Here is a 23,060-nt window from a genome sequence, read left to right as displayed (position 1 = left end):
TAGAGGTCATCATAGAAGTCATACAAGTTTGAAATGGGTGAATAAAGGATTATATAATTAACATTTTTGGGTGAATCCCTTTGATCTACTAATGACAGTTGTCTTGAGCATGCAAATGAATGTTTCTGATTGGCTGATATACAACACCAAATGTTTGGGGTCAGCAGAGGTGGAAAGTAACGAATTACATTTACTCGCGTTACTGTAATTGAGTAGCTTTTTTGTGTACTAATACTTTTTAAAGTAATTTTTTTAATCTGTAATTTTACTTTTACTTAAGTATATTTTGTTTGAAGTATTGTACTTCGCTACATTTTAAAACACATTAATTACTGAGTAAAAAAAAAAAAAAAATCGCTCCCTGGAAACTACGTCAGTAAATAATGGGCAGGAGGACAAACTGGCGCTAAAATCACAAGAAAGATGCAGACGGTCAAAACAGGCGTTAGTGGTGCAGACACTGCTGAAAACGAAACCCCGTCATATTCTGAAGTTGAACTCGAAGGGAATGAAGTGAACCCCTGGCCATATGTATGCTCCATTATGCAGTGTAAGCTGTACTTGCCTAGGAAGACCAAACTAGCAGCTTATAAAATCTCGACAAGACATCAACCCTTCGCAAGAATGTAGAGGTAAGCTAAATAATTGCATCGTTGCATTGGTGGTTAAAATGTAGCTTTGACATTTTAGCAAGAGGTTTTGCACAAATTAGCCAAAAAGACAGTGGTGAGGAGTGTGCTATATATATCATCTGCGTTAATATCATGTTTTTTGTTTTAATGATGTGCGCGCGCATTTATAGTGCGTTCTTTCACTGTGTGATTCGGTCTCCTAAAATGCATTTAGAATGATCACAAAATTGAAGATATAGGGGCAGAAAATTCACATATTTATATAATTTCATATATTAAATCAAAATCACACAAAGAATGCCATCTTTTCCTCCAAAAATCATCATGAATATATACATACATATATATAACAGTTCAGTAAACAAGTTAATTAAGAGACTTGCGTTTTAGACACCATATTGCCTTTTTTAGCTCTATTTCTACAACAGAAAATAATTCCAAACACAGCCACCAAAGCACAGTTTTGCGTCTCTGAGCAACGTGACAGTGTTTCGTTCCTGAATGAATCAACCGTTTAAATGATTCGGTTCAATCGCAATGACTCACTTATTAACAGTGAATTGCTGACACATACAGGCCATTTTTATTTCACATTTAAAGTATCTTTTGATTATTTTTAAAATAATTAAATTCTTATCATTTCAAATGAGTATTCAACATTTTATGTCTTGTATATCAAAACATTATTCATGCATTTGTAACTGCAGGTTAAATGCATTCTTGTCCTGCACTTAACAGTGTAATACATCTAAATGCCACCTCCAATGAATCTTCTGCATTTCCTCTGCATTAAAAGATGAGTTTGTTGATACTGATTTGCCTGGTAACAGCCCAAATGTTTTATTATTCTAAATAACTGTTTCCTTTAATTAAAAACCTAAATGATTAGATTAGCTGGATCAGGTGTGTTTAATTAGGGTTAAATGTAAACTGTGCAGGACTGTGGCCCTGCAGGAACGGAGTTTGACACTCTTGGCCTGTCCCATTTTGACTCCCTCCCACTGTTAAAATGTAACTAAGTAATTTTTACTCTGAGTGAATATTAAATGAGCTACTTTTTACTTTTACTCGAGTAGATTTTTAGACTGGTACTTTTACTTGTACTTAAGTAAAATTTCATTAATGTAATGGTACTTTTACTTGAGTAGAATATTTTTGTACTCTTTCCACCTCTGGGGGTCAGTAAGATTTGTTACGTGCAAAAAAAAAAAAAACCTTACCTTTTAGTTCTGATTTTCCTTTGTTCAGTTAATTATCATTAATTATCATTGCTGTATTAGTACTTAAGTTTCTGTGTTTTCAGTATCCGGTCTCATCTGTGTAAATTGTGTTTTCTCTGATTCCTTCAGTTCATTTAACTTGTGATTGTTATTTTACTGTATTAGAACAATTTCTAAAGGATCATATGAAGCTGAGGCCTGAAGTACTGGTTCCTAAAAATTCAGCTTTACCATCATAGGACTAAATTACATTTGAAAGTATATTGAACAGAAAACAGTTGTATTAAATTTTAATAATATTTTAATGTTTTTATTTTTGATTAAACAAAAGGAGAGCATAATAGACTTCTTTCAAAAGCATGAAAACATGCTGTCGACCTCAAACTTTCAACCATAATCAATTTGATTTGCGGGGGAAATTACAGGTTTCAGGATTTCCTTGTTTTGTTTGGATTATATTGTCCTTTTAAGTTACAGTCAAGTTTTAAATGAAGTTTCCTTCTTGTTGCTGCTTGTAACCTTGTTGCAAAATTCTTTGAGGCAGCATTTAAGAAGTGGGATAAAAAATGTTTAAGCTCCTGTTTTAAGATACGCTTTTGTTTCTCGCCAATGCCCTTAATACATCATCACTGTGTTTTTCCCTTGACTGTCTCGAGCCGTCAGTTCTGAAACTCACCTGAGGTTAAATTAGCTACTAGCTCAAGTAATTGGGCATGGTACGGGCAAGTGGCACATACCCGAGCGGTCTTTGAAGTTGTCAGGCCTCTGCCACCCTCCCTTGCTGATTTGGGCAAGTTGGTGCAACGGTCAGTGTATTTGTCACTATGTCAGCACTCCCAGAGTCGTTCCTCCCAACACTCTCAGGGCAATGCATTCATCTTTCTATTCATCTCTGGGCTGGAAGTCATTCATCATAGGACCAGAGGACTCCATCAATTAATCCAATGGGAAAGGAAGAAGGCCGAGAAGCTTTGAAAGGCAAATACATCTTGAATTAATTGGAATGCAGGTAGAAAGCACATTGGCACCAAGCAGATTTCCAGCTGGAAGAAAGAAAGGAGGAAAATCATCTCTGCCTCCTGATGCAAAAGGTAACTCACATTCATGGCCACAGATGGAGATTCTTTGAGGGTGGGGATGCCGGGTTAAGCAATACTTGTCTTTGTGACATACAATTCGCCTGGAGTTTCTTTCAAAGGCATGCACATGCCAGCACGGTTTCGTGGCAATCGTAAAATACTAGAAGAAATTACTTATATAATAACACACATTACATGATACATGAATACATGAATAACATAGGTCCTACAGCCCTCACGGACGGCAGCTGCCCCTCCACTTCACGGGCTGCCAGCAGCGAGCTTGTCGGTCCCCGGCAACTAACACCCTTGCCTGCTCGATGGCACCGCGGATTCACCACAGCGGCGAGGGATCTTCAGCAGCGCGTCCCTCCTTCTCCCGGGCTTCGGCACCACTGTAACGAATTAAAACTCCATGATCACGGGAAGGAGGCGGGAACCGGCGGACAATCAAATATAAACTTTAATGACAAAATAAAGATAAAACAGCGCGTCAGCCCCTCACGGACGACTGACGCGCACAAATAAAAACCAAACACAACTAAAACCCAAGCCTGGTCCTTCTCGTCCGTCACTGTCGTCGCTCCGGTTTTATATCCCTCCATCTCCTCCGTGGGACTCGAGACTGGTGGGTCGAGCAGGTGTCGCTCATTTCCAATCACTCCACCGGCCTCGCTCCTGTTCCCACGTCTCTCGGCCCTGCCCCACTCGTCACACAAACCTTTTGGACAAATCTCGCAACATGATTTATCAACTGCCACGAATACTGCCTAAACAAAATACAGATTTTGTACACTGTATAATAAAATAAAATAAAATAAAATACTTGTCTTGCCAAAGCACTGACAGAGCCCATTGATCTAATGGCATTGATGAGCAAATGCAAACTTTGCACGCAACAATACTCTAGCCCAGTGATGTTGCTAAAATGTAGCGATGTAGTTCCAGTATGAGCACTCATTGGCGCCCCGTCAGCTGGTGCCCCTTCAGCTATGCCTAGAAATGGCACTGCTTGTCTTTGTGACATACAATTTGCCTGTCAGCCCGATTTCATGGTAACTGAAATGAAAATACTAGAAGAAATTACTTCAAAATATACAGCCTGCTGGGCAGGTACCGGGTGGTGAGTGTAGGATGAATAGATGCCACTGATCATCAAACACAAAGGAGGCTGCAAAGAGAGTTGAGTGAAATGGCTGACACATGGATTTCTCACTGTTTCTTAAGAATTAGCTGTGCTTGGGCAATCTCCCAAAAGCAGCTCTTGAAGACGGCACAGAAGTGAGAAGTTCCAGATTTAATCGGATGTATCCAATCAAGTTAGGCTTTTGTGGATGCTCTGCAGTGGGAGTTCCTGTAATCCCAAAGAATCGCCTGGCAGGATCGATGAGCAGGAGATTTCCTGTTTCATGTTTGGATCTTCTTTCATCACCGCTCATGTATGCAGATGCCACCTTGCAGTTTCAGTCTAGGTTTCCTAGTTGCTACACAGGAAGAAGTTGAGCCAATGAGTATCTACCGTGCTATTATTACTTGGCTGTGTGTTATTTCTGCTTGAGTTCTGTAATGGACAGTTTTGCTGTCTAGCAGGTGGTGTTGTCATTTGATAGGTGACCATGGTGTGAGTTGTAAAACTTTGTCTGTGTCTTTGTCTGTGATTTATTACTTTGTGTGCTTGCTATTTTTAGTATGTTATCTTTCATCTCTAGTATATCTGTAGTGGTTTACAAGGTTGTGCACAATTCTGAGTTAAAGATTTGGCTTCCTTTCTATTCATGAGTTGGAATTTGAATTGGAATGTCAAGAAGAATAATATATTGAATTGTAATTCAAAAAATAATAATAATAATTAAATAAAAGAGCAATGCATGCTTTGTGGGAAATGAGGTGTTATTATTTTTTTGATATACAAAGTAATTATATACACTTAAAAAAAAATGGCAGAGTATTCACACTGGAAGCATTTGTACAGAGTCACAGCAGCGGCTCCAAAGCTACAAATTTCTTTACAAGGGCAGCTATAAATTAGTTCTCTTGGTCAGTTATAAACTTGATTATTTTGAAGTCTTAAAATTTGTTAACACTGGGATTCGCGTGAGGGAAAACTGCTCCTATCATGTAGTTTCAGACATACTCAAATGTAGAACATGCTGTTTATACTGTTATTATTATCATTATTATTTTATTAATACATACTTTTACCACAGGCACTTACCCAGATATGTGGTATTAACCATATTATAGCTAAGTGTGTGTCCATAATATTCGTGTCCATTTCTTATAGAAGCTGTCAATATGCTTTATGTAAATTACTTGTGATTAAGCTCTGTTTTAGTAACTGATTGGGAGAAATGTGAATTATTCGTTGGATTTTAACTACTCATTAGGCTTGGTAAGAATCTCAAAATTGATTTGTGTAGAGCTGAAAAAAAAAAAAATAGAATAAAACAATAGACTATATGCGTTTCTAGCCAATCGTAATTTAAATCTTAATATTTTTCTTAGAAGCTGTCAATATGATTTATACAATTGTTTTGTGTCTGTTCGTCTTGTGTCCTTGTTTGTAATTTGTGCCTTATTGTCTGTTTTTGTAACTGAAGACCTGGAGCAATATAATTATTCATTCTATCTTAGCTAGTTGCTAAGTGAGAATATTATGTTTAAGACATTATTTGTTCACAGAGATTAATTTAAACAATGAAAAGGTGTGTGAACACGCTGAGCGTTCATAATATTTTTGTTAGGCCAAATATTGAAGATGTCAGTATGTTTCATGTGCATTTATTTTGTCTATAGCTCAGTTTCTGTAACTGTGGAACTGAAAATAAATAAAAGGCCTAAGTTTGTCAGGTCAATTGTAAGTGCACACGTGCATTATTTACAGAATACAATATTTACAGAAGCTGTCAATAATTTATGAATAATGAAATTCCTATGTATATTCTCCATTGTAATTTTAAGATCCTGAGCTAGATGAATTGTTCGTGAATTGAATTGTTGTGTTTGATAAAATATTTAAAGTTATAATATGCTTGACAATTGAGCAAGTTAAAATGGGTAAATCTTCAATACATATTTTGATTCTTCGTTTTCTTTCCTGACATACTCCAATGTGTGTTAAAACACACCAGACATGCTTATTTTGTGCATTTTTAGCATGTTTTGTGTGAAATCATGTTTATTTTGTTTATCAAAAGTGTGCTGTCACTTCAATTGAGCGTCAGCAGCGCAGCAAAAATAGACTCGGTGCCAAAACCCCCGCTTTACTGCTACTCACATGACACTCCTGCTTGATGCTCACGTGCTGCTCCTGCTGCCGGTGTGAATGCACACTGAAAAAAATGCACGGTGCTTACACCACTCACGCTTGCAGTGTGAAACAGGCATAAGGGTCCACAAAAGCCAAGACAGATGGGGGAAGAAGAAGAAATACAAATGCATTGAAACAATATTTTAAATTGTTCTCTGGTGTTCCCAAAGTGTGTATGCAAAGTTTTATCTCAAAATACCACGCGGATAATTTTTAATGCTTCTTGAAATTACCACTTTTAGGGTATGAGCCAAAAGGCTCTTTGATCCGACCACATCTGGATTTTGAGCAGGAAGCAGATTTTTTTTTATAAATAACGATTCAGACTTGCATCTTCTTTAGATGAGATGCAAACTTACAGTTCATCAAACAAATTAGCATGTTGACCCAGGAGTTGATTCACTTGCTTAATTGCTATACAGTCTGTGATTTTTCCCAAAAACCACAATACAAAATATCTCCTAGTTTAAATAAAATAATAATAATAATAATAAAACCTTGACTTTTAACTCTAATGAATTTCCACTTGAGTATTTGTTTGTTGCAGTCTCAGAATACAGAACACGGTTCATGTTTATTCTTATGACAGGTGCTCCTTTAGGATGTTTTCTTCACATTGCTATCTATACTTTATTAGACCTGTCAGTAATTGGAATTGGAAGAGGTAAAAAAAAAGCTCCAGGGGATCCTTTCCAAATCAGTTCCCAAGGCAGCCTGTGGCATCAGCAAAGCAATCTTTTTATACATTAACGTAGCCACTCAATAGTCTTATAGTACCATCATGGTTTGTGTTTTTGTTTTATTAACATGTATGTCATCTCTGTGTTTGTATTATGAAGTTGTTGTTATTTTCCCAGTACTTGCTCCCAGGTAAACATTGAAACCCATTTCAGTTCTTAATATCTACAATACATTTCTAAACGGCACTGTTACTTCCATAGTATATAAAACATCTGTAAAATACTGACAGGCTCGGACCACTCATAATTCCATTTTGTGCAACTTTAATGAGTCTTTCCATTTGTTCTCTCAGTTTATTGGAAACGTGACATAAAATAAGTTGCATTCATGCATTTTGATTATTGCAAAGCCATTGTAAACCACATTCAACAATAAGGTGTTAAAAGTTTGCCCATAACTTTATCTCTAGTTATCTCTAGCAACTTTTAACATCTCAACTAGATAACACACAATTTGTTTCTTTGACACATTTTTACACTATGTTCTTGTAGGGCAGACAAATGCCTTTTGTTAAAGAGTTTTGGTTTTATAGTCCTGCATTTTGGATGTTTAATTCTCGGTTTTCAAGAAGATGTATTACAGAGCCTATGGATGATTTGTGAAGTTCATGTTTAATTGATATATGTGATATCAGAATACATCACATTTCCTTGTCATCTTTGTTTATTTATGGTTTATGCTTTTCAGAGACAGCATGTTGTGCTTTTGCAGTTTGTGTGGTCTGCTGCATCTGTCACTTATTAATATACAAATGTGGAATTTCTGTCTACCGTAACGCTGCACTTGTCGAATGCCAAGAAAATTATACCCTACTCTAATGGTTCAGTTCAGTTCAAAATGAATTGAAGGGTAAAAATAGCTTTGCTTGTTCCGCTATAATTGAAAAAGTGTTTTTCATATTTTGATTTGTTCTTTACCTTACATGCCCCCAACACAGTTGCTAAGGCAGTGTGGCAATGTTGTCCCTTGTATTACACCTGCTTGTGTTACAAACCGAGTTGAGCAGTTCACAAACGTCACTGTTATTTTATTTTATAATTGTGCAAACTGGAATCCAGTTGTGCGTGAACATTCTGCAGAATGTAGTAGCTTAAACCTTTCTGCTGCTAATTGCATCTCCTAATTAATAAGTTTTGCCATTTTTTTGTGGATTGAATTAAGAGTATATCGACATATTACAATCATTTCATCCATCATCTAAACAACTTCTGTTGTTCTACTATATTCACTCATATATATTTTGACAATAAATACATAATTTCAGTTCAAAACTTAAAAAGATTTTGATGTGGCATACACAGAGAGAAAGAAAAAGGAAACCCCATTAAAATTCAATTTTGGGCGCAGTCCTCAACGGTAATCACATTTGGGGTTTACAGTAATTTATTCTTTGACACTGATTAATTGCATAGAATTGCTGGAGCCATTTCCTGATATAAACATCAATTAATTAGCCACCAACATTAAATGTGATAATTAATACATTGGGTGCCACAGCATGGGCCCGGGATCCTTCACGGGTTGCCCTTCAGATGCCTGTGGTCAATGCAAACATCCCAATTTTGACATCGACAGGGATCTGGAAGTTGTGGGGTGATGAGTTGAATGAAAGAAACTTATGTGCATGTTCATGTCCAGTTAAGGAAACTGACAGCGGTGGTGGTGTCAACATCCATTCTCCCTGTGCTCTTGTTGGTTTGGAGAACCCTTGTTGATCACTGACATCAGTGATTCATTCTGGAGCACAAAGTCTCTCTCCCAAATTCCCTCTCAATTAGAATGGCACCATATGGCCCATTGACCAGTAAAGCACAGAGGCAGCTATCTGCTCTGATGTCTGGAGATTCTGATAGAGAGATCCCTCGGTGTGGCAGAGAGGGAAAGTGTGTCACCTTGATCTGTTAAGAAGTGTCCGCTCCTCCTCGAGCGTCTATATTAGGAACAGATAGGTCATCTTGACGGATAGTGTCCTTTTGGCCAAATTGTTTACGGTGTTAATTTGTAAGCATGATTTTTTAATTCTATTACAGGATGCACTCAAAAGTAATGCATTATTCATGTATGCTAATTTGTAGGGCTGTAAATGTCAGTCAGCCAAAATATGACTCTTAAATGTCACTAAGGAGCTTTAATAACCAGAAACATTAGAATATACTTGTGTTTTCACACATTTACACCTCGCAGCGTCACTGACAGCACACAAGTACACAGCCTGTAAACTGTCATTTCATTTTACATGTGTGCTTGTGCTGCCGAAAATCTGATATCTTGATCTCTTTTTAATTTGAAAGACAGTTCTAAAAGAAGTTCTGCCAGTTTCTCAGATGACTGGTTTAATGAGTTGCCTTAACTTAATAATAAATTTCTTTACACAAAGGTGTTAAAGGTGAAGTATTCAAGTTCAGTTTAAAATACTGTGTTCTATCCTGCAGAGACAACTACAGTGTAAGCAATTAATTGTAACTGTAATAGTGCTGTGCACAGTTGTTTTTTTTTTTTTTTTTTTTGGCAAAATGTTTAGGTTTTCTGAAAGTTTAAATTATTTAAAGATATATTGGTTGATGGAAACTATTGTTGATTTTTGTATTCCATGTTTTGGCATGTGTGTATGTCTGGCTGTGAACCCATTTAAAAAATTCACTTGACATAATGTCAGCACTGTACTCCACCACTCCACTCTCGCTATTGTGTAAAAATGATATTGTTTTGGTATAATGTACAGTTTTGACACTTGTAGTGCAGATTTATTTATGTATTTTTATTATTATTTTTTTTTACAGCATTATACAATGTTTAAAAAATACTTTACGTGTGACTTAATGTGTGAGGTTGATTCACTTCTGTTTTCACTTAATTAACACCATAATAAAATATTTTTTTTATGTTACCACATGAAACTTTTTACATTTTACTTTTAACACCTGTTTTCTTATCAGTGTGCTGAGTTAGAGTCGATTTCACATTTTCACCATTTGCCCTCTATTAGATCAGCCTGCTGTGATCTGAAGTACATTCCAATGTTTAGTTATTTCTGCTGTAGTCACCCATTCCTCCGCTCATCCAAGAGTGAACTCAGGGTGCAGCTGTTAAAGGTGCCATAGAATGCATTGATACAATATTTTAAATTGTTCTCTGATGTCCCCAGAGTATGTATGCAAAGTTTTGTCTCAAAATACGTGATGCTTGCTTTGTCTGGAGTCTGGACGTTTGTGCACAAATTGGTATCTATCCCTCTAACTCCAGTGCTGGACTGACCCTCGTTTGTGAGACAGTCTGGTGTAAAATGTTAGCACAAAGTATAGAACTTTTTTTTTTTTTTTTTTTTATATTTCCTTCGAAAATAAAATTTAACCACTGTGTCCTCAGTGGTCTATGGAGACTCCAATGTCCATTGGTGCATTCCAACACACAACACTTTTAATGGCTGTTTGTTGCTGACATTGTATCTCCAGCAGCTACAGCAAGAGAACAGTAATGGTGGACAGCAGCTTTTCACTCAGGGCTGTGTATATGCTAATAGGGCAGACAGTGTCAAAATGGGCAGGACTTTCACAGACTATGTCATCATAGTCTGGAACTGTTTGTGTAGAGAGACTGTTTATGATTTTTTGGAATTATAAAACAATGAGTGACTTGATTTTTTTACAATTATAGGATGGTTGTTTTCACACACTGCAGCCACACAGCTGTGTTCAAACACCTTATAAAAGTGATTTTTGCATTCTATGGCACCTTTAATGTGGTTTCATGAGTCATACGAAGTCTACTACCAGTGGTTGTTTAAACAAAAATTTGCCCACACCTTCATGAATTATGGGCTGTCGTCCCACTGTTCAATGCATAGAGTGTGTGCCGTTTCATATTAACCCTCAAAGACTGATATAGCCGCCCGCGGCTAAAAATAACTGTTGTTTTTTAATGTTTAATAACTTTTGAACCGCTAATCCAATCTGAATGCTTTAAAAAGTGATGTAAACCAGAGATTTTCAGAGAGATCCTATTTATCTCATTTGGATATTCAGAGGTGTCGTAGTGCACGTGATTACGTCATCACATTTGGACAACATTGATTCGTCAGAAGAAACCAATGCTTTCATTCCTCTGAGCCAAGCAGAAATGATTGTTGACGCGTAGTCCCACCCCCGAGCCCAGATTGGTTCAAACTGTACCATATTCAACCAATAAGTAGTCATTTGAACTACTACTTAACATATTGCTTTTGAAATATGAACGAACACAAAGTGGAAGTGAAGTCACAAACAAACACAAACTAACACATTCGCATGAGAAAACTCTCTGAAAAACACAAAAAAAACACGCAGAGAACTTTGACATAAAACAAATCAAACCAAGGATGAAACCGTGGTACATATCTGATAAAGCACTGGGATTTATGGTCATTAAGTTATGTCTCGGTAAAATCGATTCTGATGCAGATTACAATCAGTGGAACTCTCATTTATATTATGTCTATTATAATTAAATAATTATACAAAATATATAGTTCAAAAAGATAATTTGCATTGTTTTTTTCTGTTACACTGTGAGTATTTCTCACTCATTTTGTGTAGTTTGTGAATCATTTGCACTGTTTTTGCACTGTATTGTTGAAGACAATGCGTGCAATTGTTTTACTATAGCCTATGCTGCATAGTTTGTGTTTATAGTTCATACTCAGATTGAAAATATATTTGATTATATATGGCACTTGATGCTGACTGCTAGAATAGGTCTGAAAAACAAAGAGAAGTGCAGGTGTGTCAGGCGCCCCAAAAATGTTCTAGGTCTTTAAGGGTTAAGATTTTCTCCTGTCTTGTGATTTTGATACATGTCTGACAATGTGTACATTTATGTGCGTTTACATTTAAGATCTTGCTAACTGATGCATAAGGATTGTTGTTTATTAGTTTTTTTGTTTTTGTTTTTTTGTGCTCACTTTCAGATTTAAATAGGAGTGTGGGCCTTAATTGTTTGCCTGCGTGCCTGATCATTCCTTGCTAATGATGCCACCACCCAAAGGCATGCAGCAGAATGGCAAAGATGATTGCAACCTCTGAACTTGTGTTTGTGATGTGAAGTTCTGTCATATTAATCATTCTATCAGACAATGAGAGCTAGGCACCAAAGGTGTAAAAAGTAGACATGGCCCTATGAAGCAGAGGGATTTAGCAAGGGATTTAGTAAAGTAAAAAGAAAAGAGGGGCGCTTGTTATTATTTATCCAAACTTTGACGTGCACCGCACTCTCACCACCGCACTCTACAGGGGCACACACGTGTTCTCTTTTAGATGGTTTTAAGTGGGAACTGCACAAGGTGAGGATAGTGCAAAAGCAGCACATTAAGAAGCTTATTCATCACATTTGTGCCTGTTTCAGAAAGCCGTCTGCCCCAGAGAGCGCGGGAGCATATGGATTTGGAGGTGTTGTGCTTCAAACGAATTGGACTCTTTGTTCAACTGTGTTAGAGTCCATAAGTGTGTTTACATGTACAAAATACTAATAACTAAGAAAAAGAAGCTTGATAACTCAAATCATTATTATATAATGTTTAGAACTTCTGTCACTTTTGACCAATTTAATGCATCCTTGCTGAATAGAAGTATGTGTATATATATATATATATATATATATATATATATATATATATATATATATATATAAGCTCACGTGAAGGATTATAAGAAATACCTTCTCAATTTCTCATTAATGCAATTAATGTGATGAAGACTGGAAAAATGTTGCCTGGTCTGATGAGTCTCGATTTCTGTTGAGACATTCAGATGGTAGAGTCAGAATTTGGTGTAAACAGAATGAGAACATGGATCCATCATGCCTTGTGACTACTGTGCAGGCTGGTGGTTGTGGTGTAATGGTGTGGGGGATGTATTCTTGGCACACTTTAGGCCCCTTACTGTGCGTTCACACCGCCGGCGTCGAGAGGATTCCAGAGAACGCAGCTCCGACCACATAAGTTCCCAAGCACAATGGGGGACAGGTTGATTATTGCTGTTTCGCGTTTGCAATAATCTATGATGTGTCCCTGTTTGCGTAAGGGACATAAAAAAATTAATTAAAAGTGATACGTGGACCAAGGTGTCTGAGATTGTTCATTTTACTGGTGAGTTGCTGATGTGCAGTAACGTTATAGGAATAATAATCTAATGATATAATAAATAATAGTACTGTAGTCCCAGTTTACTTTTAAACAAATTTCCCTGATTATACTTACATTAAGTAATGTTTATACTTGATTATATTTACTTAAGTAGCATTTTCAATGCAAGACTTTTACTTGCATCAGAGTATTTTTACAGTGCTTTATACATTATTAGGTAAAGGATCTTAATACTTCGTCCACAACAATATTTAATGAGGTTAACTTATAACGTTACCCTCCTTGTGGTTAGTCTGCACGAGATCAACAAGCTTGTTTGCTTTGTGGCTGCTTTAAATACAAAATAAGCATTCGATCTACGTCAGAGCATCTGAGCGCTCACGAATCTTTCTGCAGCATCGTGAGCAGAGCCGCAAGAGCGATTTTTGACGCTCTCAACGCAGGCGGTGTGAACGCACAGTTAGTGCCAACTGGGCATCGTTTAAATGCCACGACCTACCTGAGCATTGTTTCTGACCATGTCCATCGATTTATGACCACCATGTACCCATCCTCTGATGGCTGCTTCCAGCAGGATAATGCACCATGTCACAAAGCTTGAATAATTTCAAATTGGTTTCTTGAACATGACAATGATTTCACTAAAATGGCCCCCACAGTCACCAGATTTCAACCCAATAGAGCACCTTTGGGATGTGGTGGAACGGGAGCTTCGTGCCCTGGATGTGCATCCCACAAATCTCCATCAACTGGAAGATGCTATCCTACCAATATTGGCCAACATTTCTAAAGAATGCTTTCAGCACCTTGTTGAATCAATGCCACGTAGAATTAAGGCAGTTCTGAAGGTGAAAGGGGGTCAGTATTAGTATGGTGTTCCTAATAATCCTTTAGGTGTGTGTGTGTGTGTGTGTATGTATATGTATGTATATGTATGTATGTATATATATGGGGGGAGTGCATGTACAGTTCTCTCTCCACCTTCAATACCACGACTTAGGTGCCCTTGAGCAAGGCACCGAACCCCCAACTGCTCCCCGGGCGCCGCAGCATAAATGGCTGCCCACTGCTCCGGGTGTGTGCTCACAGTGTGTGTGTGTGTTCACTGCTCTGTGTGTGTGCACTTTAGATGGGTTAAATGCAGAGCACAAATTCTGAGTATGGGTCACCATACTTGGCCGAATGTCACTTCACTTCATTTCACTTCACTTCACTTCACTTCACTTCACTAATATACTGAGCATCAAATCAGCATATTAGAATGATTTCTGAATGATCACGAAATGATCTTTGAAATCACAGGAATAAATTACAATATTACTGGTTTTACTGTGTTTTCGGTCAAATAAATGCAGCCTTGGTGAGCATAACAAAAAAAAGTTAAAAAAAAAAAACTTTTTACTGTTTTGGGGATTTTTTTATATTTTATTTTTTATTTTAATTTACGTTTTTAAATTATTATTAGAAGTAGTAGTAGTATTTCTATTTTTTCGTAACAATGTAAAAGTCATTACTGTTACCTCTTCCACTTTTGATCAATTTAATGCATCCTTGCCTGACTCATGAAAAAAAGGCAAAAATGTGTGCCAATTGGGTTTTGCTTTAACAATGTAAGTCTCTGATAAAAGAACAGTTTAAGATGTTAATATGACCTTACACATTATCTGGTTATTGAGTGTATCAGCATGTACTTGTAAACACACTCAGTGTCTGTCTTTCTCATTAAGAGTCTAAGAATTTCCCGCTTAATAAGACAAAATGCTTTGACCTGTTGATATAGTGCTCTTGTCTTTCGCACCTGTGTTCTGTTTATAATGGTATTCCTCCTATCAACAGCTTACAGATATTGTGAATTTATTATTTCTGCAAATCAGTCATTGGTATGTTAGAGCTGGTCTTAAGTGATTCATGATAATGTCAAGAGGAATTCATTTTTTACAGACATAATAGAATGAGTTTAGTTTTAAAGACGTGTCAGATCAAGTTTAGAAAGCAATATGCACTAATGCCTAGCCAGCATGTTGCATATGGGATATGCTTTAAATTTGTGTGATCAACCAGATTTGCCATAAATTAAGGCGGGGTTAAATTGAAACATGGATGTGTATTCCCTAGATGGCAAGGCATGGCTGACAGTTGCTGTAGGAGACGAGATGATTGATTACACAGCCCGCTCAACATATGGCGATATGTGAGATTTTAGCTCACAGGGTAACCTTGGGTAAAAAAGCGACAGCTCATATGTTAAAGAGAGTTGGAATGATAAATGGAAAAATGCTGCAATGGATTTCTTTCACACAAGTCTGCTGAGCTACTCTGCGTATTCTATTAATAATAATCCTCTATGGCAAGAATCTTCTATAAAACACTTATCTTCTGACACAACAAATTACATTTTTGTACTTTTAATTGTAATTTATTCTCAATGTGTAGAAAAACATATCAGAAATATTGTATTATTATTTTAGTTTCAAGTCAGTGCTTTCATTTTCAGGACTCATTTTGGAATTGACTGTTTTTTGTCTCTCATTTCATTTTGTGTAATCCACATTCTGTGATTTTGGAGCAATAGCAGATCAGGGTGCATTTTGCAGCAATGCAGTCATGTGCTTATGAAGAGCAGACAATGTACCCAATTCAGCAAGGTTAGGATTAGCAAACACTATTCCAAAAATCATTTCATACTGGGATTGTCAGTAAGGGATCCATCACATGGCACAAAGCAGAACCCGTTAGTTTCATAAACGTAGATTTATTTTTAAAGACCCAGTGTAATCATAATTAAAGTTAGGTGGCTTTTAGTCCACGTGTGTTACCTTTGAGCTTATCTATATGCTAGCACGCTCTTAAAAGTACAGAAAAATGTAAAGAAATTAAGTAATATAAGATTTACAATCTTTCTCTTCCAGGAAAATGGGCCAAAAATAAATTTAATCGAGTACATTTTACAAGAAAATACTATTTCAGTCTTTTTACTTAAATATTTTATGCTTAATTATGTTGTCTTTGTAATTAATTGTGAAATTTTCTCATCTTCTGTTTATTTAGGTATGGTAAACTACAGTGAGGTCACTGGTTACCCATTGGTTCAGCACTGGAAGCTGCGGTCCATTATGTACCATGTAAAGCTCAATCAGTGGACCCTCTCCCAAGGTAAAACACTCTCAATTTCCTTCTGTTTACATGGATGTATTGATCAAGTATTTACAACAAATATGTTTCACCAAGAGTACAGCATATACGGTGGTTAGGAAGAAGATGTTTCAGGCTAGCAGTACCTTATTTGTGACCCTTTATCACAAAACCAGACAAAAGGGTCAGTTTTCTGAAACTGAGATTTATACATCATCTGAAAGCTTTTAATAATCATTCATTGATGTATGGTTTGTTAGGATATGACAAAATTTGGCCCAGATACAACTATTTGAAAATGATTTACGGTATGAAATTTACTAAATATATTCATGGAACATGATCTTTATTTAACATCCTAATGATTTTTGGCATAAATGAAAAAATGATAGTTTTGACCTATACAATGTGTGTTTTTTTTTTTTTTTTTTTTTGGCTATTGCTACAAATATACCCCAGCGACTTACAGGTAAGACTGGTTTTGTGGTCCAGGGTCACATTTGGTCTGAGTGTCTGGAATTAGCTCACTGAAGAGCCCACACTGTGACGGTCAGTTGTGCTGCTGGGTAGTGAAGCAAAAACTCAATACCAACAAATATAGCTGCCTAATGTGAAGGAGGCAGTTCTCAGTGCTTTGTTGATCTCAGAGTGTTTAAAACTGGGGGATTTAAAGATGAAGTTTATACCTTTTTGTACTATCCCAACTTAATATTCAGAGACAACTATAACTAAGCCACCTGTAGGTTGATGTCTTTGTAAACTCAGCGGTGCTATCAAAACATTACTTTATTTTTTCTTCAATTCTGTTTAGTGACACTAGTAGTGCAAAGGAAGACAAAAGACAACTTTTAAAAAAGGAAAACATCATGCTGTCACTTTATTATGTATTTATTTATTTTTGACCACATATTTGGACTGTGAGCACATTCAATTAATTTGTTTCATGAACGCCGTATATTTAATGAGCAGATGTTAGATACCAAGTGCAGTTCTATAAGAAATACTCTCTATCAATCTAAAATTAGAATGTCTTGCTCTCATATTGCTCGCACCATTTCCCTCTCTTCTCATCCCATTACTATTAAATGATTTATTTTTCAAATGACTTAAAATAGTTTTTACATTTTCATTTTCATTTCTGATTTTAATTTTTTTTCCCCATTTACTCACTGGAGGTCAATTTGCAAACCCAAACACAAAGGAATTGGAATAATGTGAAATGTATTATTATTATTATTATTATTATTATTATTATTATTATTAATTATTAATTATTAATTTTTACGTATTACTTAATAATCAATACTTAAAAATTGATAATTGATAATTAATAATTAATAATTAATAATTAATAATTAATAATTAATAATTAATAACTTATTAAAACAACATAAAAATGTTGTTTTGAAATATGGTGCCATTCTTCTGATCATGTACCCAGGACTGGATTGGTAATCGGGCATACCAGGCATTTTCCCGGTGGGCCGACGCACTTAAGGGGCCGACAGAATGTTTTTCTTGATAGAATTTAATACTTTTATGTAGCAAGGATGCTTTAAATTGAAGTGATGATAAAGACATTTATAATATTACAAATATATATATTTCAGATAAAAGCTGTTCTTCTAAACTCTCTATTCATCAAAAAAACTTGAAAAAGTTCTACTCAGCTGTTTTCAACATAATAATAATACATATTTTTTGAGGAGCAAATCAGAATATTTGAACAATTTCTGAAGGATCATGTGACTGGAGAAATGATACTAAAAATTCAGCTTTAAAATCGAAGGAATAAATTACATTTGAAAATATATTTTACAAATGTTTAAAAACAGTTATTTTAAATAGTAAAAATATTTCACAATATTGCAGCTTTTGCTGTATTTTGGATCAAATAAATGCAGGCTTGATGAGCAGAAGAGAATTCTTTAAAAAAAACATGAAAAATCTTACTGATCAAAAGCTTTAGAGTGGTATAGTGTGTATACTGTATATCGAAGTGGTGGTGGGCCGCCTGGACCAAAAAATGCCAGGGCCGATTTTTTTGTCCCAGTCCAGCCCTGCATGTACCCAGATGAAATGTTTTTATTAAATGAACAATGTTTTGTTAACATGCAAACAAATTGAATTCTGTTGTCTGACAAAAGTTTCAGAGGTATTCAGTGCATGTAAACAAGTACTTTATATTCTAAAGTACTGCAGGGAAATTTAAATTCTGTTTACATTTAAGTTTTATTATGGATATTCTGTTTAAAAAAAAAGAAAGAAAAAAAAAGTGTTTAAAAGCTCAGGCATCAGCCCACTCAAAACCTCTGTGAGGCCTTGTTGTTTATCCTTCCTTTGTTTCCCCAGATAACATGTCACACAGAGCACTGACAAATCATGTTTTCACTTTTTGCTTTGTTATGTGTACTGCAGTATGTGGAACTGGGTTGAATATGGAAAGTAAAGACAGTAATAAATCTTTGACAATAAAGTTCTGAATCCTTCATGCGTATTGTAGCTGCACTGAAAACCAGCATGTAATAATAAAGCTTTGTAATTCTCATAGATCAACATAATTTGATTTTTTCTCTTTTGTTTGATCTATAATGCAGCTTCTGTTTTTGATTGAGATGAAATTGAAGTTTGATGCAATACTCTAAAACCTCTCACACATCTAAATAACTCCTTCCTTTACCTTTCTTCTTCAGCCTTCAGTTCAGCAGTTCATTCACTGGATGGGGCCACCCTGCGCAGTGACTTTGTGTCCATTTTAAAAGAGTTTGGCAACCATTTTATCCAGGAGGCAGCGTATGGCTTTGAGGAATCCTGTACCATATGGTATCCCAACAAGCAAGTCCAACGGCAGCTGTGGTTGGAGTATCAGGACATCAGCAAAGGTAAGCTGTATAAATATATGAATTTAAGGTATTAAATTTGCTGGTTTAGATTATAATTTATTGGATCTCATTCACTAAAAAGCACATAAAGTTGCATACTATGCACCGATGTATGTTTGTTTTGTAAATAGTAAGACTTATTTTAAAACTGCTTATTTAATTTATAATAATAATACTATTAATAATAATTTGACTTGTGCAAAGGCTGCTTGTTTATGCAATAGCAGTAGTAGTTGTAGTAGTAGCACTAGCAGCAGTAAAAAAAAAAAAAAAAAAAAAGTAACCATACAATATTTTCTATTTTTTTTATTATTATTATTTTAAGTATTTTAAGTTGTAAGTATTATCCTAAAAATAGGACAAATGTGACTTATAAATCATGTTTTCTGTATGAAGATGCACTGGTTTTACCCATGGTTAGTAAATGAGAATCATTGTTTTTATGCTTTAGGGTGCAACGTTTATTTTATGAGTAGATAAACCTTTAGATTTTCTAAGGAGATAAACAGAGCTAAACTATTTTATCTGTCCATAAATTATGCAGATGTTTGTAAATGTTGTAATATTTATACAGGTCTAAATAAATAATAATAAGGCATCGATTTAAAAAAATAAATAATTGTCTAGACATGCAGATAGAAGTTTAACCCGTTGCACCCAAAGTTTGGTTTTGTCATAATATAAAGTCCATTTGGAAAAGGATGTTGACAGGGGCTGAGGAAGTAAAACTCAACACAGCCCTCGGGAGGTTGGTCACATCTGTTCCGCCAATAAAAGGGGGCAAGGGCATATGTGAGATGGCTGACTGGCTAAAGCTGAATGCAGGCCAGCGCTGCTCTGTACTTGGAAGGCTCCTGGGCAGGCTCACCTAGTTTTTATGCTTCAGCTCCACTCAGCTGAGCCCATATATACAGTATGAACAAGGTCAGTTAGGATGGAACTTATTTGGAAAGAAAACAAATTGTGACATTAACAGATAAAGAACCACTAGAGATGGGCTAGACAGTCCATAGAGTGATTCAGCCAAGGATGGTTTGGGTTTCTCTGCTTATGGTTAGTTTATTAACAATGCATCCTTGGGCATTCATGAAATAGCAGTGCCGTGAACATGGAAAGTGCATTGTGATCCAAGCAAGCTTTTCTTTGAGAAATAGGCACCAAGGTTATCCAAAAAGGCTTAGTCTGTACTCTTCTGTATTCAATTATAATGTCTCATGTAATATATTTAAGCATGGTTGCCAGACATTAGGGAACAAGACTCTTTGTCCCCTAGAGGGCACTATGGGAAATGCTTCTGACATAACCGGTGTCTGAAGCATGAGTCTAAACACGGCAATGAACTTGACATTGGCAGGCAGCAGCCTATGACATCACAACTGGTGTGGCCAAGACAAGAATATAAATGGGCATCTGTGAAATATATCATCCACTTCTTGTCTGAAGGAGATGTATGCAGAAATGCCTAAAGATTGGCAAAGGGATGCCGTTTGTTATTCCATATCCTTAGGGAACCGTGGTTACATGTGAAAACTGAGACATTTCCTTTTCGAAAGGGAACTTGCACCTAGTCTCCTAGAGGGCACTATGTGGAACTATATACCCACACTGCATGCTGAAGGGATGAGTGCCTTATTGGCTGAGCTAAGTCAAGGATTCATAGAGGTCCTCACCCCTGCACCAGCAATGCGATCATAGACTGGAGCCTCTCAACAGCGGAGGTCTCAACGGGGAGAGGAAGCCTATACGTTCTTATTCAGGGCAGCGTCCAAGGAGGCTCACAGAGAGCCTAACACTCAGAGCTAACTGGCCCACGAAACTCTGCAGAATGGAGGGCAAAATACATGAGATCTTTAATGAGAGGTGGGCTAGCAATACTCCACACTAAGGTCAGTAGCCAAGGAGGATCCCAGAGAGCCCATAACTTAACATACTACTCTACTGCCTAACCAGGTTTCAAGAGCGGAGGACTCAGTATAAATGACTCTTCAAATCGAGAGGAGAGCTAACAACGCCCCACGCTCAAGATATCTTGTAAGGAGGCTCACTGTCATAAGCTGCCACCTGCCAATGTCAAGCCCTGTAGATCTAGATAGATCTTAGCCATTTAGAGCCAAATTTTTGCCAGATTTTAATTATCAAAAGTGATTGCCAATTCGCTTTAATTACGTTACGAAAAAGCCTAGGCTAATTACCATAATATTAGTTCTGATACCACATAAAGTCAACTTAATAAATAGGCCTGTATCCATTGTGAACATAATTTATTATGAGTCTTAAAATGTCCATAACACAAAATCATTGTTGAGCCACAACATTGTCAACATACCATGGTTTGACTTGTACTGCGCTGCGCTGATTTCTAAAGACTGCTCAGTGGCGGCGACTAGCGTCTTGAGCTCAAACAACGCTAAGAGAGAGCTTACGAATGGTCCAGACCAACCTTACGAAAGTGTGACTTACAGAAGATATACTTAGCATATGAACGTGTCGGGAATCGTGGCATAAGGTTAAGAGAGAGGTTAAGGAATAGGTTAAGAACTACTTAGAGATAAGAACGTTTTGGGGAACCGGGCCTTGGTTCTTTTAATTGTGATTATTTTGGCTAACATTTAACAAAAACCCACCAATTCACCACCTCAACAAATTAGAATATGGTGACATGCCAATCAGCTAAACAACTCAAAACACCTGGAAAGGTTTGCTGAGCCTTCAAAATGGTCTCTCAGTTTGGTTCACTAGGCTACACAATCCTGGGGAGAACTGCTGATCTGACAGTTGTCCAGAAGACAATCATTGACAGAGGGTGAAGCCACAAACATTCATTTCCAAAGAGGTTGGCTGTTCACAGAGTGCTGTGCATGTTAACAGAAAGTTGAGTGGAAGGAAAACATGTGGAAGAAAAAGATACACAACCAACCGAGAGAACCACACCCATTTAGAGGATTGTCAAGCACAATCGATTCAAGAATTTGAATGAACTTCACAAGAAATGGACTGAGGCTGGGGTCAAGGCATCAAGAGCCACCACACACAGACTTGTCAAGGAATTTGCTGAACCGCAGACAACATCAGAGGCGTCTTACCTGGGCTAAGGAGAAGAACAACTGGACTGTTGCCCAGCGGTCCAAAATCCTCTTTTCAGATGAGAGCAAGTTTTTTATATCATTTGGAAACCAAGGTTCTAGAGTCTGGAATAAAGGGTGGAGAAGCTCATAGCCCAAGTTGCTTGAAGTCCAGTGTTAAGTTTCCACAGTCTGTGATGATTTGGAGTGCACCCCTTTACCAAGAAATTTTGGCGAACTTCATGCTTCTTTCTGCTGACCAGCTTTTTTTAGATGCTGATTTTATTTTCCAGCAGGATTTGGCACCTGCTCACACTGGCCAAAGCAACAAAAGTTGGTGTGCTTGACTGGCCAGCAAACTCACCAGACCTGAACCCCATAGAGAATCTATGGGCTATTGTCAAGAGGAAAATTAGAAACAAGACCCCAAACAATGCAGATGAGCTGAAGGCCCCTGTCAAAGAAAACTGGGCTTCCATACCACCTCAGCAGTGCCACAAACTGATCACCTCCATGCCACGCCAAATTGAGGCAGTAATTAAAACAAAAGGAGCCCCTACCAATTATTGAGTACATGTACAGTAAATGAACATACTTTCCAGAAGGCCAACAATTCACTAAAATGTTTTTTTTTTTTTTTTTTTTTTTTATTGGTCTTATGAAGTATTCTAATTTGTTGAGAGTGAATTGGTGGGGTTTTGTTAAATGTGAGCCAAAATCATCACAATTAAAAGAACCAAGGACTAAGACTACTTCAGTCTGTGTGCATTGAATTTAATACATGAGTTTCACAATTTGAGTTGAATTACTGAAAATAACTTTTCCACAACATTCTATTTTACTGAGACGCACCTGTATGACACACATTTTATTGTAATATCCAATGA

General features: G+C 36.7%; 1 protein-coding gene across 2 annotated transcripts in view; it reads left to right on the top strand.

Annotated features, from left to right (window-relative positions):
• astn1 (astrotactin 1) overlaps positions 1–23,060 on the top strand; it is a 233,134-nt gene that overhangs the window by 140,921 nt on the left and 69,153 nt on the right. For both annotated transcript variants that reach the window (XM_059563470.1, XM_059563469.1), the window contains exons 15-16: positions 16,146–16,250; positions 18,923–19,111. In XM_059563470.1, the coding sequence (XP_059419453.1) occupies positions 16,146–16,250; positions 18,923–19,111 (294 nt within the window). The remainder of the gene's footprint in view (positions 1–16,145; positions 16,251–18,922; positions 19,112–23,060) is intronic.

This window comes from Carassius carassius, chromosome 12 (genome assembly GCF_963082965.1).
Source record: "Carassius carassius chromosome 12, fCarCar2.1, whole genome shotgun sequence".
Classification (NCBI taxonomy): Eukaryota; Metazoa; Chordata; class Actinopteri; order Cypriniformes; family Cyprinidae; genus Carassius; species Carassius carassius.
The sequence above is the reverse complement of the archived record's forward strand: the minus strand, read 5'-3'. Positions and strand labels throughout refer to the sequence as shown.